At 55.2% G+C, this 16,035-nt stretch overlaps 1 protein-coding gene across 1 annotated transcript in view; it reads right to left on the bottom strand.

The window, feature by feature from the left end:
• MROH1 (maestro heat like repeat family member 1) overlaps nucleotides 1-16,035 on the bottom strand; it is a 62,756-nt gene that overhangs the window by 38,336 nt on the left and 8,385 nt on the right. Inside the window, exons 4-13 of the mRNA XM_004387396.2 lie at nucleotides 14,009-14,140; nucleotides 13,408-13,570; nucleotides 13,158-13,256; nucleotides 12,597-12,748; nucleotides 11,230-11,370; nucleotides 10,590-10,682; nucleotides 5,178-5,256; nucleotides 4,375-4,488; nucleotides 3,121-3,194; nucleotides 1,688-1,810 (exon numbers count right to left, since the gene is read on the bottom strand). Of these exons, the coding sequence (XP_004387453.1) occupies nucleotides 1,688-1,810; nucleotides 3,121-3,194; nucleotides 4,375-4,488; nucleotides 5,178-5,256; nucleotides 10,590-10,682; nucleotides 11,230-11,370; nucleotides 12,597-12,748; nucleotides 13,158-13,256; nucleotides 13,408-13,570; nucleotides 14,009-14,140 (1,170 nt within the window). The remainder of the gene's footprint in view (nucleotides 1-1,687; nucleotides 1,811-3,120; nucleotides 3,195-4,374; nucleotides 4,489-5,177; nucleotides 5,257-10,589; nucleotides 10,683-11,229; nucleotides 11,371-12,596; nucleotides 12,749-13,157; nucleotides 13,257-13,407; nucleotides 13,571-14,008; nucleotides 14,141-16,035) is intronic.

Below are 16,035 nucleotides of genomic sequence, written 5' to 3'. Positions count from 1 at the left end.
AGTAATAAATCATAACCACCATAATCCCTTGTTGTTGTTGTTGCTGTTATGTGCCGCTGAGTCAGTTCCGACTCATAGCGACCCTGTGTGCAACAGAATGAAACACCGCCCAGTCCTGTGCCACCCTCACCATCATTGCTATGTTTGAGCCCATTTTTGCAGCCACTTTGTCAATCCATCCCATTGAGGGTTTTCCTCTTTTTCACTGACCCTCTACTTTACCAAGCATGATGTCCTTCTCCAGGGACTGCTCCCTCCTGATAATGTGTCTAAAGTACTTGAGACGTAGTCTCTCATCCTCACTCTCAAGGAGCACTCTGGCTGTACTTCTTCCAAGACAGGCGTGTTCCTTCTTCTGGCAGTCTGTGGTGTATTCAATATTCTTCACCAACACCGTAATTTAAAGGCATCAGTTCTTTAGTCTTCCTTATTTATTGTCTAGCTTTCACAGGCATTTATGAGGCAACTGAAAATATCATGGCTTGCGTCAGGTGCACCTTAGTCCTCAAAGTAACATCTTTGCTTTTGAACACTTTAGAGAGGTCTTCTGCAGCAGACTTGCCCAATGCAACAGGTCATTGGATTTCCTGACCGCTGCTTCCATAGGTGTTGGCTGTAGATCCAAGTAAAATGAAATCCTTGACAACGTCAATCTTTTCTCCATTTATCATGATGTTGCGTACTGGTCCAGTTATGAGGATTTTTGTTTTCTTTATGTTAATGTATAATCTATACTGAAGGCTGTGGTCTCTGGTCTTTGACCTTCATCAGTAAGTGCTTCAAGTCCCCTCCACTTTGAGTAAGCATTAAACCACAGTGGAATACCACCTATTGGGATGGCTAAGAAAACAAAACACTGGGCAGGTACTGAGGAGGATGTGGAGGAACAGGAACTCTCATGCCTAGAGACCCTCAGCGCTACCAAAAAGAGCGGACACACGGAAAGGAGGACCCCACCCCCCGAGCCCTCAGGAAAGCCCCAGATCTGATGTTCTTAGCAAAGGTTCATACTTGAGAAAGCTTCCTTTTATTAAATACTAAGAAATAAAATAACCACAGAGAGCAGTGGTGTTCAGTGACAGAATTCTTGCCTTCCATGCAGGAGACCTGGGTTTGACTTCCAGCCAATGCACCTCATGTGCAGCCACCACTCATCTGTCAATGGGTGCTTGTGTGTTGCGATGTTGAACAGGTTTCAGCAGAACTTCCAGACTAAGACAGACTATGAAGAAAGGCCTGGTGATCCACTTCCAAAAATCAGCCAGTAAAAACCCTATGTATCATAACAGTCCAATCTGCAACCAATCATGGGGATGGTGCAGGACCGGGCAGCACTTCGTTCCACTGTACACAGGTAGCCATGAGCCGGGGGCCAGCTTGAGGGCAGCTAACAGCAACAACGACATGCCCACGACCACACGCACTCTTACTGAGCTCTGCTGCTCGGTTCTGGGTGCAGAGGAAACCACGGTCACAGACACCAGTGTTGTGAGGACGGTGCACCTGTCCTTTCCTAACCTCGGCATCTGCTTGGTGACTTTTTAAACAGAAATGCCCAAAGAGAGTGAACTGCCTCTCCTGTCTCTGCCTGCTCAGTCCTGAGTGCCAGGAGACATGAACCAGGCCGCACTGGGGCCCACGGCCCGACAAAAGAAGTGCCCCTGTGGGGTGGGCAAGGTGGCCTTACCTGTAGCTCGGGGGGCAGCGCACACTGCTGCACAATGTACTCCATCATTGCCTGGCCTCCGGGCTGCTCCAGGTAGCCGTGGTGGGCCATGGCACTGATCACCTGCACCACTGCCCGCTTCACCTGCCGGAACAAGGGAGGAGCAGGAGGGGCCTGAGACAGAGTGCTCACTGCAGGCTCCTCTGGTCCTGCTGGGAGATGAATGCTCACCCTTCCCCGACCTGCACTGCATTTGCCCCCACATCCCTACCTGCACTCAACCTGCTCCTACACCTACACCTGCACCAGCATGCACACCTGTACCTGCACACACACCTGTACCTGCACCCCCATCCGCACCTACACATGTACCCGCGCCCATGTCTGCCTTCTTTGCAGTCTCTCGGCTACAGAGGGGCTCCCTCCAGCTTGGGGTCACACTCAGGTGTTTAGCGGAAAGCAGCTCTGACCTCACTTCCCCTACCCTCCTTTCCTGCTCTCCTCCAAGCTTCCCCTTTCACTGTCTTCCTTCCTCATCCACTCTGATGGAGTGTCAGCCCCAGCTCCATCACAGCAGCGCTACAGAGGCTCTGGGCCCACCCCTACCCACTGGACACCCAGCCCCGCTCACCACCACCAGCCCCCAGCCCAGCCCCGGACACGCAGCCCCGCTCACCCACCACTGGGCTGGGCTCTCTGGCTCCCCAGTTGTGTGCCCCCTGATCCAACTACACATGCTGGTGTCCTTTGGGGCTGGTGCACATCACCTTGCGGTCCGTCTGCCCTTTAAGGTGAGGACCTGACCTGTAGCTGCTCTCCAGACAGTCCTGGGCAGTTTGACCCTGAGCGCCCACCCTCCACCTGACGGCCTGCTGGTGTCTGAGGACCTGGCAGTCCACTGTGGGCTAGAACAGCCGCCCTCTCATCAAGCCAGCACCCCTCACTGTGTGCTTCCCCTCACCTCAGAGACAGATGCAGGCCCATCACCGACCAGCCCCTCCCACACACTGCCTACCTCAGCCTTCTCCTGCTGACCCAGGCAACCCATGCCTCAGCAGCCACTGCCCCAACTCCTGGCCCTGTCACGCCCCCACACATGTGTCCCCTGTGGTGGAGGGGGAGCTGGAACAAGTGGGCAGTGGCAGCATGTAGATGTTCAGACTGAGGGCACGGGACACCTGACCCTACTGGGTCAATGTCAGTGACACTTCTGGGGGAGCGTGATGAGCATCTCACAGAAGGCCCTGTAAGCAGGCCCAGGGGACAACACACAGGCTGGGAAGGCCCTGGGGCGGCGGCGGGAGGACCCTCTGGGTCCTGCATGGAAGCCGGTCCTGAGCTGGCACAGATCACCCTGGTCACCAGCACCGAGAGTAGGGTGCAGGAGTAGCAGTCCCCACAGCAGGTGGCATGTGCCCCCTGCACTGCCCCTGCTTGTGCTCCGGTCCAGCTACCTTGTTATTGGTGTCCAGAAGGGGGAGCCGCATGGAGGAAAGGATGAAAAGCTTCCGGATTTCCATCTGAGCAGCTGCAAGAGACCCCCCGGATGGCTCAGTCCCCCACTAAGAAAAGACAGAGGCCGCAAGCCCCTCGAGGGCCAGGACCTCATCTCCACACCACCGCCCAGATGTGCCAGATGGCATGTGACTTGATAGTCCTCAACCTCAGTTACCTGGGGACAGCATGGCCACTTCATGGGGTCTCTGTGGGGCAGCTGAAGTGCTGCTTAAGGAGGGGCTGCTTTCCTTTGTGCTCAGCTGCCCTACACCCTCTGCAGCACCCTGGGCTCAGGTGGAGCATCATCCAAAGGGGCAGGGCCTCAGACGCAGTCCCTGGCCATCGCAGGCAGTGCTGGGCCCGCCAAGGGCACCAGGGTTCTGAGCGCTGTCACCAGGCTTGTAGCTCAGCGGCACAGTCTTGTAGTCCCAGCAGCCACCACCCTCCCAAGTCCTTGCCTGTTTCCCAAGCTGCTTCTACATCGTCCCCACAGCTCTGAAAGCTGCCCGACACCCACGGCCACCAGCTTGCAGCCAAGCCTGGTGGCCGATGCAGATCCTCACAGGGTGAGCCACACCCATTCTGGAAAAGGCCATTCCAGGTGTTGTGGCCACGTGAGTCCCTGTCACATATTCCTGTTTGCCTTTATGACCTGTTAAGATGTAAAACCCTCTCTGAGCTCGCCAGCACAGCCATAGCTTGCTGATTCCAAGACAGGCAACACACACAGAAGGCACCAACAAGCTCCGTGTGAAACTGGCCAAGCTCATTAGCACCCACTAAGTCAGCCTTCAAAGCAGGGCCCTGGTCCCTTGGGTCTAATCACGAGGGAACATCAGACACATCCAGACAGAGGCAAACTCTATACAAAACTGGCCCAGGCTCTTCAGAAACAGCAGTGTTGATGGAAAGACCAAGGGAAAACACAACCTGGGAAATGTCTCTTGACCCCGAGAGTCTAAAGAGACAACCAGTCCATGCATACTGCCCACCCACCCGCCACAGGGAGAGCCCACAGACGCCCTGGGCACAGCTGTGTCGTCTGGCTGGCGGGAAGGCTGATGGCTTCACTGTACTGTTCCCACAACTTTCCAAAAAGCTTGAAATCCTGCAAGGGGCAGTTGGGAAAACTGTTCGAAGAATTCAGAGCAGGACGCTACTTTTTACCTAAACAACAGACAGCGTCTTTCTCGGGCGCGGAGGGCACTCACCAGCCGAGTTGATGACGTGTCTCAGGACCTGCAGGGAGCCCACGCGGATCCGCTCGTTGCTGGTGTCCAGCTTGGGCAGCAGGAAGGCCAGCAGGCGGTCAGGGGCGAAGCAGGCTGCAAAAATGCAGTCAGCCAGCTCCGCCCCTGTACCTACCCGTTGGGATAAACTTCTCGGGTGGGCTAGGAGCTTATCTGTCTGTTCGTCCCCATCACCAGGCCAGCCCCCACCCTGCCTTGGAGCCTACAATGCCCTCAGCCAGGCGAGGCCCCTGGTCAGCCTCCCAGGCAAGAAGGCAGGCATGAGGGGCCAGCCCTTGCCCAGCCCTGCCCGGGCCTAATGGGGCAGCTGTCTCTGTCTGCCTCTCCCACCAGGCAGAGTCACCGGGATGAGTCCCCAGGGAGCCAGCAAGGGCAGGGATCTACACTGTGGCCCCCGCAACACCACTGGCTGGCCTTTGTCAGAGGCTGACCAAAGAGCTCCTGACCGGAACCACCCAGAGAAGCCTTGGGGGGATGAAGGGGCTCTGCACACAGGTTTGGGCATGACTGTGCTCAGGACCCCACCAGCCTTGCGCTGCCAGGCTCCTGGCGGGGTGCTCTACGGCCTGAGACCTCGGTGCTCTTGTAGGCCAAGGGGGTGGTGGTGTGTGGGACACAGATTCTTAGGGGCCCACTAAAGCTTCTCATATGATGGGGGTGGCCACAGGGCCCCAGTACCCCTCCTTCTGTCCTGACTCTGGGCCAGCCTAAAGCTGGGGGTGACCCTTGAGTCCAGAGAGCCCCCACCCTCCCCACCTGCTCACCCAGCACAGTGTAGCAGCGCAGCACCTCCTTCTGGTTTCTGACCACCAGGGGACTGGACGACTCCACCGGCACGCAGATCTGTTCCAGGGCCAGAGGGCAGAGGTCACCAAGGGGCAGTTGGGGGCCAGGGCCCAGCCACGCGGAAAGGAAGCATGTTAAAGGGCTGGGCCCCAGCTGTCTGGGCCAAGGGCAGGGGGGCTGGGGGCCTCTTCCACATAATCAGAGACTGCTTCAGGGTCCACACCTGCCTCCCTTGTGGTGAGGAGGGAGACAGACCAACAGTCAGACGGCCACACACAGCAACGCACAGCTGTTCCTCATCTCAAGAGCCTCTGAGAAAGTCCTGGCTCCACCTCCTGCCCTCCCACCAGCACCCAAGAGGATAAATCCCCAAGAGAAGCTTGTTTATAAACAAGACAGGTACCTAATTCCCTGGGCAAACATTCATTTGAAAATTGTAAATTAAATAAAAAGTCACTGCAGTGGTCACAAGTCAACACCAGGCTGCGGCAGCCTTGACGTCGGGGTTCTCCTGGAGGCTCCTCCCACTCTCACCTGGTGTGAGCTGGGTGTGATACCCTGGCTTCCCCGTCTCAGACCCCAGTGTTACAGCAAAGGACACTAAAGCAAGTAACTGCAGTAAAGCCATCTTATGGAACAAAGCCCCCAGATCCTCAGGTGCCACCCCAAGCTGGACTCTGCCAGTTCTCAGGACCGGCGGGAAGGAGAGAGTGGGGGAGGTGCTGGCCCAGTGGCTCTGCTCCAGGCTCCCAGTTAGAGCCCCGTCATTTCCACTGTAAATACCAAATCTGATCACAAAAGGAGCTACAGCTTCCTCCTTGCTCTCTTGCAGAATGACTCGCCATGCAAGGGAGCCAGCCGCCATGTTGCGAGGACACTTAAGAAGCCCTACGGAGAGGCTCACGCAGTAAGGAACTGAAGCCTCCAGCCAACAGCCTGTGAGTGGCCATCTTGGAAGGGAATCCTCCAGCCCTTGGAGGCTTCAGATGATGCAGCCCTGACAGACATCTTGATTGCACCCTTGGGAGAGACCCTGAGTCAGAACCACCTGGCTGAGCTGATCCGGGATTCCCAACCGACAGTGACCACAAGTTTATAAATGGTAGTTGTTTTAAGGTGGTATATTTGAGTAGTTTGACAACTAATGCAAATGGATAGTCATCTGGGAAAAAAAAAAAAAAAGTTAATTCTCATTCGCTCCTTCCCTAAATTTCAAATGGATCAAACAATAAAAGCATGGGGGGTGGGGAACAACTCAGAAAAGGAGGGTAAGAAGGGTTGTACAACTCAAAGAATGTAATCAGTGTCTCTGAACCGTACATGGAGAAACTGTTGAACTGGTATGTTTTGCTGTATACAGTCTCCGTTACAACAACGAAATAAAAACTTCATGGACCAATGTCTAAAAACTGCTGAATGGGAGCAGAATTTGCTGCGTATGTTTTCACCAAAAATAAAATATAAAATTAATAACAAAAAAAAAAAGTATGGGGGAGAATGAGACTTTGACAATCTCTCAGTTTGAAAGGCTTTTCTAAGTATAACAAAACTTAAACTTAAAACATAGAAGATGAGTAAATGATGATGTAAAAATTTGCGTGGCAAAAAAATATACCAAAAAGTCAAAAAGATAAAGGACAAACTAGGAACAAATACTTACACATATGTGATACTAGACTATAAAAAACTGCTACAGATCAATATGAAAAAGACCTAAAACCCAACAGGAAAAAAAAAAAAGACATGAATGGACAGTTCAGAGAAAGAAATGACATTTTTTCTTACCTTCTCAGCTTTTATATATTTATAACCCTTTTATACCCATTCCCCCCTCCCATCCACCATAATGATCGTTCTAAAGTAACAAGTATCTCTGTTTTTATAGTTTTTGCAAATGTGTGTTGTTTTGTGCCGTCATTTTTATATTAAAAAAAACAATTGTTGTTGAGTCGATTCCGACTCATAGCGACCCTATAGGACAGAGAAGAACTGCCCCACAGGGTTTCCAAAGAGCGGCTGGTGAATTCGAACTGCCGACCTTTTGGTTTGCAGCCAATCTCTTAATCACTGCGATTTTTATATTAAGTAAATGAAATTGTGCTACTTTTTCTATTATGTGTTTAGAGTTGTAAACTTTTCTCCATAGAGGTCTTGGGCATTTTGGTTAGGTTAATTCCCAGATATGGGCAGTCCCAGGGTAACTAACGTCCAACTTATGTACAACCTGTAGTTAGGAACCAACTCCTGTAAAACCTGTTATATTACAAATTTGAGATACGTACAATGGTTAATACTAATAGGCACTACTTCGCAACGTGCATCAAAGTATTGCTACTGTATTATCACGCCAAAGACGTCTGGTGTAACTGCAAGTGTTTCCTTAATGTGTTTTAGCACAGAAGTACACTATATAGGAAGATAAACACTTAACTGACGTTAGATACGAAGCGTATCTAACTATTCTGACTTACATGCAAATTCGAATTAAAGACAGCTAGGAAGGGAAACTCAATCATAATCCAGGGACTGCCTGTACTTTCTAAATTTTTGTTCCTATTATAACTGGCAAGTCTTTGTTTTGTTTTAAATATACCTTCTAGTTGGTTACTTGTTGTTGTTGTTAGGTGACTTGGTTCTGACTCACAGCGACCCCGTGGACAACAGAACGAAACACTGCCCAGTCCTGCGCCATCCTCCCCATCGTTGCCGTGTTTGAGCCCATTGTTGCAGCTACTGTGCCAATCCACCTCATTGAGGATCTTCCTCTTTTTTGCCGACCTTCTACTTTATCAAGCATGACGTCCTTCTCCAGGTACTGGTCCTTCCTGATAACATGTCCAAAGTACATGAGATGAAGTCTCGCCATCCTTGCTTCTAAGAAGCATTCTAGCTGTACTTCTTCCAAGACAGATTTGTTTGTTCTTCTGGCAGTCCATAGTATAGACAATATTCCTTGCCAACACCGTAATTCAAAGGCATTAGTTGGTTACTACTGACGTAGTAAAACGCTATTGATTTTTATAGGTTGGGCTTGTAGCTAGCTGGGGAGAGACATGTTAAAAGGAGATACGTGCTATGAAGAATACAAAGCTGGGAACAGGACAAGGAGGCGTGAGGCAGGAGATGACAAATAATGACAGTCCATCTTCTCTTCCAAGCCCCACATCTGTTTCTTTTTCTTTCCTTATTGCTTTGGCCAGTGATTCCAACCAAGGGATAGTCGAGGTTCTTTCTGCTCTTGATCTTAAAGAGACTGCACCCAAAGTTTCCCATTAATTAGGACATGTGCTGGGATTTAGGTATATAAACTGTATAAAGCTAAGAAGTTCCTTTCTGATGTTAGTTTGCTAAGAGTTTTTAATGATAAATAGGTGTTGAGCTTCATCACAAGCTTTTGCTGCATCAATTTAGATCAGATTATATTTTTCTTTTATCTATTTCTGTGATAAGGTGTGCTGATAGCTTTTTGAAGCTAAACAAAGCTAGCATTCCTGGGCTAAACCTACTTGATCATGTGTTTTGAAAAGTACAGTGCTAGACGCAATTAGCAGTTATTTTCTACGAGATCTTTACATCAACACTCAAAACGACACACAGGGCCCTGATACGGATTTGGAATGAAGGCTGACCTCACAAAACAAATTAGGCTGCTCTGGATCTTTCTCTGATTCCCAAAGCAGTTGTGAGGACGGGAATTAACCGCTCCTCGAAAGCTTGGTAGATCCGAACAACAAAACCATTTGGGTCCTGGGTTTGTTTTAAGGAGGGATAGTCCTGGACTATTATTTCCATTTTTTTATTGGTTTATTCGAGTTCTCTCTTTCTTCTGCCAATTTTGACATTTTTTGTTTTTCTAGAAATCTATCCATTTGATACAGCTTTTCAATCCCATCACCATGTAAGTGTTCACTATACCTCTATTACTTTTTAACAGCTGTGTTGCAGCCCTTCCCCTTCCCCTTGGCAGGGAACAAGGGTTGAGGGCGTAGCTGGAAGTACCAGGGCCAAGGATCTGGGCAGCATGGCCCATGTGTGTCAGGGAGCTGAGCATTCCCAGATGCAGTCAGTGTCCCAGAAGGTATGGGAGAGGCCAGCAGGGCCAGAGGCCACAGTGGGGACAGTGCAAAGAAGCCAATACACACTTCTGTGCTTCTCTTCCAGAAGTCTCCTTAAGAACTACCTACCCTCACACTCTCCAGCCTCCTGCCCTCCTCCTTTCTCATCCAGAAAGTCCAACCAGGCCTCCATCCCCATGGCCCCACCTCACTGCCCTCTGGGGACGCCTGTGATCCACATGCCATGCCAGCAGCCAGTCTCAGCCTTATCAGCTTTGATCTGGGGCAGTGTCTGCGCAGCTGCCCGGCCACCCCTTGAACACCCTCCTCCTCGGCTCCTGCTGATGCACAGCCTCTGCCTACCCTGGGTGCCCACAGCCTGCCTGGGACTCTGCCCTGTGTGCACTCAGTTCCTCAGGGACCCACACCCAATGCAGTGACATGCAGATGGACATGCAGACCATTAGCTGTAAGCCAGCACCTCCTTGTAGAGCCCTGCCAGGTGCCCCATGCACCACAGCCCTCACCCCTGTGAGCAGTCACCCATCCCTCCCTCCCTCACCCCAGAATCCGGCCATTCCACACAACTCTGCCCGCCCCATCTGAGCCTCTGTCCTCCTCACCTTGATGCTGCAGCCACCTCCTGCCACACACCGGAGGGAGTCCCTCCAGGCCAGTCCCCTGCCCAAAGCCCGGCCACAGGACCCACTTCTCTCAAGGTGAGGGCAAGGCCCACTCCAGCCACACCGGCTTCCTCGCTGTCCCCCCACCTGCTGCCCCCTTCCCTGCTGTTTCCACAGCAGAGACCCTCGGCCAGACCTAGAAAGCGCTCCTCCTCCTAGGACTAGAGCTCCCCGCTGGTGGGCCGGCCGAGCGGTGAGTACATGATCAGAGTGCTGAGGGGCATGGGGACCAACTGGAGAAAGGTTGGCAGAGGGAACCAAGCACAAAAGGAAGAACTAACTAGAAAGACTGACGGAGCACACGGAACGAAAGCACAGCCATGTCTGAGCACACGCACAGCCCAACGCCAGGCCAATCCCATGCGCTCAGAGACCCCGGCAGTGGCCCCTGTGACAGGGCTCAGCACAGGCTGACCCCACCTCTCTGCGCTCTTCCCTCCCGCCGTGGGGCGTCGACAGCACGCCGCAGGCACCACGCCGAGTACAGGAGACGCGCGGCTGGGGCGCAGGAGGGCACACACCTGACGGTTCGTGGGGAACGCTGCCCAACCCCTCATGGCTGGACCACCCAGCTGCAGGCTCCTGCACTTGGCTCCTCAAAGGACAACATTCCTACCAAAGGTTCCTCTCTGACCCCAGCCCCACAGCCTACCTGGGCATGCAAAGCAGCCAGCAGTGCATCGAGCTGGACCTCCAGCGTGCGGCTGCCCACGCTCACAGCCGCCTCCAAGATCTGACCTAGGCTCTGCCAGGCAGGAAGAAGAGGCGTTAGGAGAGGCCAGACCATGCGGGAGGCCAGAGGGCACAGAACCCCTCGGGCCATATGAGGAAGTCCCGCCTCCCCCACTTAAATTCAGAAGAGGCTGAGGGAGTCAAGAAAGGACCTTCTAGGTCAGAGGATTGGGGCAGGCGGGGAGAGGTGGGGATGGAGATGGTGTAGGACCTAGGCTCCCGCCTGGCCTGGGTGCTGAAGGGAATCCGACTGGGTCTGCCAGGACCCTGCACCAAGCTGAGTCCTTCCACAAACAGACACCCTGCCCAGGCTGAGCCCCTCCCTAAGTGCAGACACACCTGCCCAGGACCCCACACCAAGTTGAGCCCCTCCCCGAGTGCAGAGACCCCTGCCCAGGACCCCGCGCAGGGCTGAGCCCCTCCCTGAGTGCAGAGACCCCTGCCCAGGACCCCCATGCCACGCTGAGCCCCTCCCAGAGTGCAGACACACCTGCCCAGGACCCCAGGCAGGGCTGAGCCCCTCCAGTGCAGTGCAGACAGAAGTGGGGATGTGGGCACACCTTGGACACATGGAAGGTCTCAGCATGCTTCTTGTAGAGGGCGAGCACCCCTGGGATGAGCCTGGGGAGCTGCTCCTCCAGCCTCTCGTTGGGCAGCAGGTGGCTCATGGGTCCCAGGGCTTCCACCACAGCCAGCCGGAGCTGCAGGCATATGTGGACACATGGCACACATCAGGACCATGCCAGACACAGGGTGCCGGGTGACCGTGAGTGACTGTGAGGTGACCACTGAGTGATTGTGGGGTGACCACTGAGTGATCGTGGGGTGACCACTGAGTGATCGTGGGGTGATTACCGAAAGACTGTGGGGTGACCACATAGTGACCTCAGGGTGACCATCAAGTGACTATATAGTGACTGCAGAGTGACCGCAGAGTGATCATGAGGTGACCTCCAAGTGACCGCAAGAGGTGAGGCTGCAGACAGGCTGGTGGGGCCATGTGTGTGAGACGTGCAGTGGTGTGAGCACTAAGTGGCTGTCATGCTACGGCCCTCTCCCCAGCCAACACTGTGGTGCTCAGGGTTGGGGGAGGCGAAGTGTCTGAGGCATCTGGGCATCAGGAACATACGCTCATGAGGAGAGTAGGGTGTACAGCCCAGCGCTTGCCTGACAGCCACAGTGGGGATCTGCAGGTAGGATGCCGTGCAGGTGTGAGAATGCTCAGGTAAAATACTGTGTAGGTGTAGGGATGCTCAGGTGAGATACTGCGTGGGTGTGCGGCCCTTCAGATGAGACACCGCACAGGTATGGGGCCCCCTCAGGTGAGACACGGCACAGGTGTGGTGTCCCACAGGTGAGATATTGCACAGATGTGGGGCCCCTCAGGTGAGACACCGTATGGGTGTGGTGACCCGCAGGTGAGACACTGCACAGGTGTGGTATCCCGCAGGTGAGACACCCCATAGGTGTGGGGACGTGCAGGTGAGACACTGCGCAGGGGTGGGGACACTCAGGTGAGACACCATGCATGGGTGGTGACCCATAGGTGAGACATCGCACGGGTGTGGGGCCATGCAGGTGAGATACTGTGTGGGTGTGGGGCCCCGCAGGTGAGACACCACACAGGTGTGGGGCCCCGCAAGTAAGATACTGTGCGGGTGTGCGGCTGCGCGGGGGTGGGGACGCTCAGGTGAGACACCGTGCAGGGGTGGGGACTGCAGGTGAGACACCACAAAGGCCCTGCTTCCTGAGCTCCAACTTGCTCAGGGCCCTTGAGAGGACGGCGCGTGCCACAGCCCCCATGACCCCACCCTCAGAGGAGACGCTCAACGTCCCAAGCAGAGAGCCCGAGCTGGACACAGGGTGTGCATGGGGGGTTAGAGCCCGGTGGGGTCAGGCGCAGGGCCCTCAACGGGGCAGAGTGTACCTTGGCTTCGCGACTCTGCAGCCAGTGGTTGAAGAGCACGTCGTGGGCGCTGAAGATGTGGGAGGAGAAGGCGTCCTTCCTGACCGTGGGGTCTGGGGCCTGGTCCAGGTCTGCCAGGTACTCCAGGATGCTCTCACTGAAGTGCCGTAGTGCTGCAACGAGCCAGCGATGCTGAGCACACTGTGCGCTTGAGAAGCACGCAGGGTTAAAGGGGAACCAGGGGAGCCCCAGCCCAGGGGTACAGTACCCAAGGGAGATGGACAATGCAGACGGTCAGGACCGCCTCGAGGGCCTTCTGGGTGGCCACTGTAGACCAGCCTTGGCCCCGCGAGCAAGAAGAGCAGACCCTGAGGCTGCTGGTGTTTGTGGGGTGGGCAGTCGGAGGGGTAAGCTGGCCAGAAGGTGCCGGGCAGAGCCAGGGGCCAGAGGCCACAGTGTTCCTCCTCCCCACCATCCCTCCCTTCCCTCAACACCAAAGCCTGATGAGCTCCAGGGTGGTGCTGAGATCGAGCATGGCCCCCCGAGGAGGTTCTGAGACGAGGGGGCGGGGGGGCCTCTCACCGGAGCAGAACACCACCCGCATCGCGTCCTGCTTGGCCATGGGCAGCATGGGCAACATGGTGCTCAGGATGGAGGTCAGGAAGGGCACCATGCCAAACACTGCAGGAGAGGCCGGGTCAGCCCGCCACACCCAGGTCCCACATGCCGTCCACACCCCCAGACTTTCCTGGGGGAGGGGCTCTCACAATGTGGGCACTGGTGCTCACAACAGCCTGAGGCTGGCAGTGGGAGGGGGGACCACCATGCCTACCATTGGACGCCGCGAGGCTGGCAAGCGTCTGCACGATAAAGTGGTGGGGCAGCAGGCCGGGTTGGAACCGGCTCAGCAGCTCCTCCATCACGGCATTGATGAACCGCGTGCCCACAGCCACGAGGACGCTGCTTGCGGCCTGCTGCCAGTCAGGTACCAGGTCCTGTGTCCACACAGCAGAGTCTGAGCTCACACCTGCTCCCAGGGCGCCGGTGGAGCCTCGCCCTGACGGTGTCCAGGAGGCACAGCCAGATGCCCTGCAGAGAGCAAGCCAGCCTCCACAGGAGACGGCTTGCCCAAGGGCTCTCCACTGAGAACCCACACACCCATAAGAGAAGCAGCGTGCCACTACCCGGCATCACCTCTGAGCCCATGCGCCACCCCCGAAACACCATGGTGACCCCCCCACGGCTTCAGCCCAAGCAGACACCAACACCTTGGTATTTGCTGTGAGAGTTAGGTGTTTTGCTCTCTGCTTCAGTTCCCCTTGAAAATTACAGATGAGCCCCCCCAGGAGAGCAGGTGACCCCAGAAAGCAGCAGCTCTCCATGCCTCAGCCCAGTCAGGCAGCTGGGGAGCCCAGACAGGCACACGGGCTTACCTTGGCCTTGGTCATCTCACTGGAGGCTAGCAGGATGATAGCCCTGGCCATGTCCTTGTCAAGCTTGCTGATGTGACTGCGCACGACTGCCTCCATAGCCTTCAGGATCATCGCACGGTACGGATGAGCCAGCTGAGGAGAGAAAGCCGTGAGGCCCGGGTGGGCCAGCCGAGGGGTGACGCTGTGAGGCCCGGGTGGGCCAGCCGGAGGGAGACACCGTGAGGCCCAGGTGGGCCAGCTGGGGGGAGACGCCGGGAGGCCTGGGGGGGCCAGCCGGGGGGAGACACTGTGAGGCCCGGGTGGGCCAGCTGGGGGGAGACGCCGGGAGGCCTGGGGGGCCAGCCGGGGGGAGACACCGTGAAGCCCGGGTGGGCCAGCCGAGGGGAGATGCCGTGAGGGCCCAGAGTGGCCACTGTGCCTCACACAATCACCCACCTCTACGCCAAGCACGAAGGAAGGGAGTACCAGGTTTACCTGCCCAGTCTCCGTGCCCCTCAGAGCCTGGCTGAGTGCTTGTGCAGACAGGGCCTCGGTCACTGGGTGCCCACCCTCCAGAAGGGCTGAGTGCTGTCTGTGCAAGGCAGACTCTACCCCTGTCCTCCCGCGCTGAGGATAAGCGGCCTCCTGCCCTCAGCTCACTGGTCCCACAGTAACACAGCCCCTGTGACCAGGACTGTGGTCCTCCTGAGTTTACTAACATGCTCAAATTTATAAGGGGCCGTGCTGCCGTCCTCTTGGCACACGCCAGACCCCAGTGTATCCTCACACCTTCAGCAGGTGAGCAAAGCTACTCACGTAAGACTCTGATTAGACCCCAGAGGAAAACCTAAGACTAAGACAGCATCAAGCGTTCATGCATTTTTCACTGCTGGGCTCTAATAGCCCTTATATAACCCTGTATCAGCTCCATTTTGATGGATCTGGCGGACTCATCAGCTGAAGCCAAGAGCCATCACTGTCGCATTCCACGGATGGATGCTGCACGCCACAGCCATCCAAGCCCGCTGGCACGGCCGACACCACATGGGCCACCACGCGACCTCTAAGTGCCCCGCAAGCACACGTGGACATGGGCCAATTAAACCCTCATGCAAGGAGGAGGCTCTCTATCTAGAGAAGCCACAGAGCAGAGACCAGACTGTCACGTTTGAGAATGAAGCCAGCAGAAAATTAACAAAAGGAAAGAAAAGAAAGAAATTCAGCTACTATTTGAAAATGTGGTCTCACTCTTCCTGCCTCTTCCCAGGCCAGCCCGGCTGGCGTGTGTGAGGGAGCCTGTCACCGTGTTAGTGGTGCTGCCCAGTGGGACGCTGGGCACAGGCGTTCACTGTGCCATCTAAAGACAGAAGAGCCCGTGCTCCCTGGCACCAGGCGGCGTGGGATTGATTGCAAGCGGCCACGTACACCCAGGGCCTCAGGGTTGTGAAGGTATCGCCACAGTGACCCAGACATCTGATACCAGCGGGTGCTGCACCATTTTCTGTTGTCCCGTACCTGTGGAGAGGAATTTAAGGGCTCTGAAATGCCCAAGCTGTCCAAGTAAGGGCAGTCAAAGTGTCAGCGAGTGACTGAAGTGGGAGGGACCCAAAGCTTCTGGGGGGTGTGCAGGTGAGAGACCTACGCAGGACTACCCCATAGGATCAGAACTTCGGGCTTAACATGCTCCCACTAGGAACGCAAAACAGTGAAGGAATAACTAAGAAAAAAAAGGCTACAAGAGGGTAAGAAAGAATGTGCTGGGGGAGAACAGAGGCCGGGGCACACCTAGTTTTGCCAGAATCGCTGAAAACAACAAAGGCTCCTGCCCACCTTCGTGCTCTTCGCAGAGTCAGCGCCTCAGACGAGGATGCTGGTGTCCTCCTGACATAGCCCTTTAGCCCCTCGCCCAGGGCCCAGTGCACCACATGCACACACAAGGTGGCAACTCTCCCCGGCTGGCCTGCAAGCCCCACGCAACTCCAGCCAAAGTCCCGCCAGGCCACTCAACACTCACGTGCAAACACCAAGGCCAAAAAGAGCTACAACAA

The sequence above is a fragment of the Trichechus manatus genome, unplaced genomic scaffold (assembly GCF_000243295.1).
Source record: "Trichechus manatus latirostris isolate Lorelei unplaced genomic scaffold, TriManLat1.0 scaffold00185, whole genome shotgun sequence".
NCBI lineage: Eukaryota > Metazoa > Chordata > Mammalia > Sirenia > Trichechidae > Trichechus > Trichechus manatus.
Note: the sequence above shows the minus strand (reverse complement) of the source record. Positions and strands in the feature narration are given on the sequence as shown.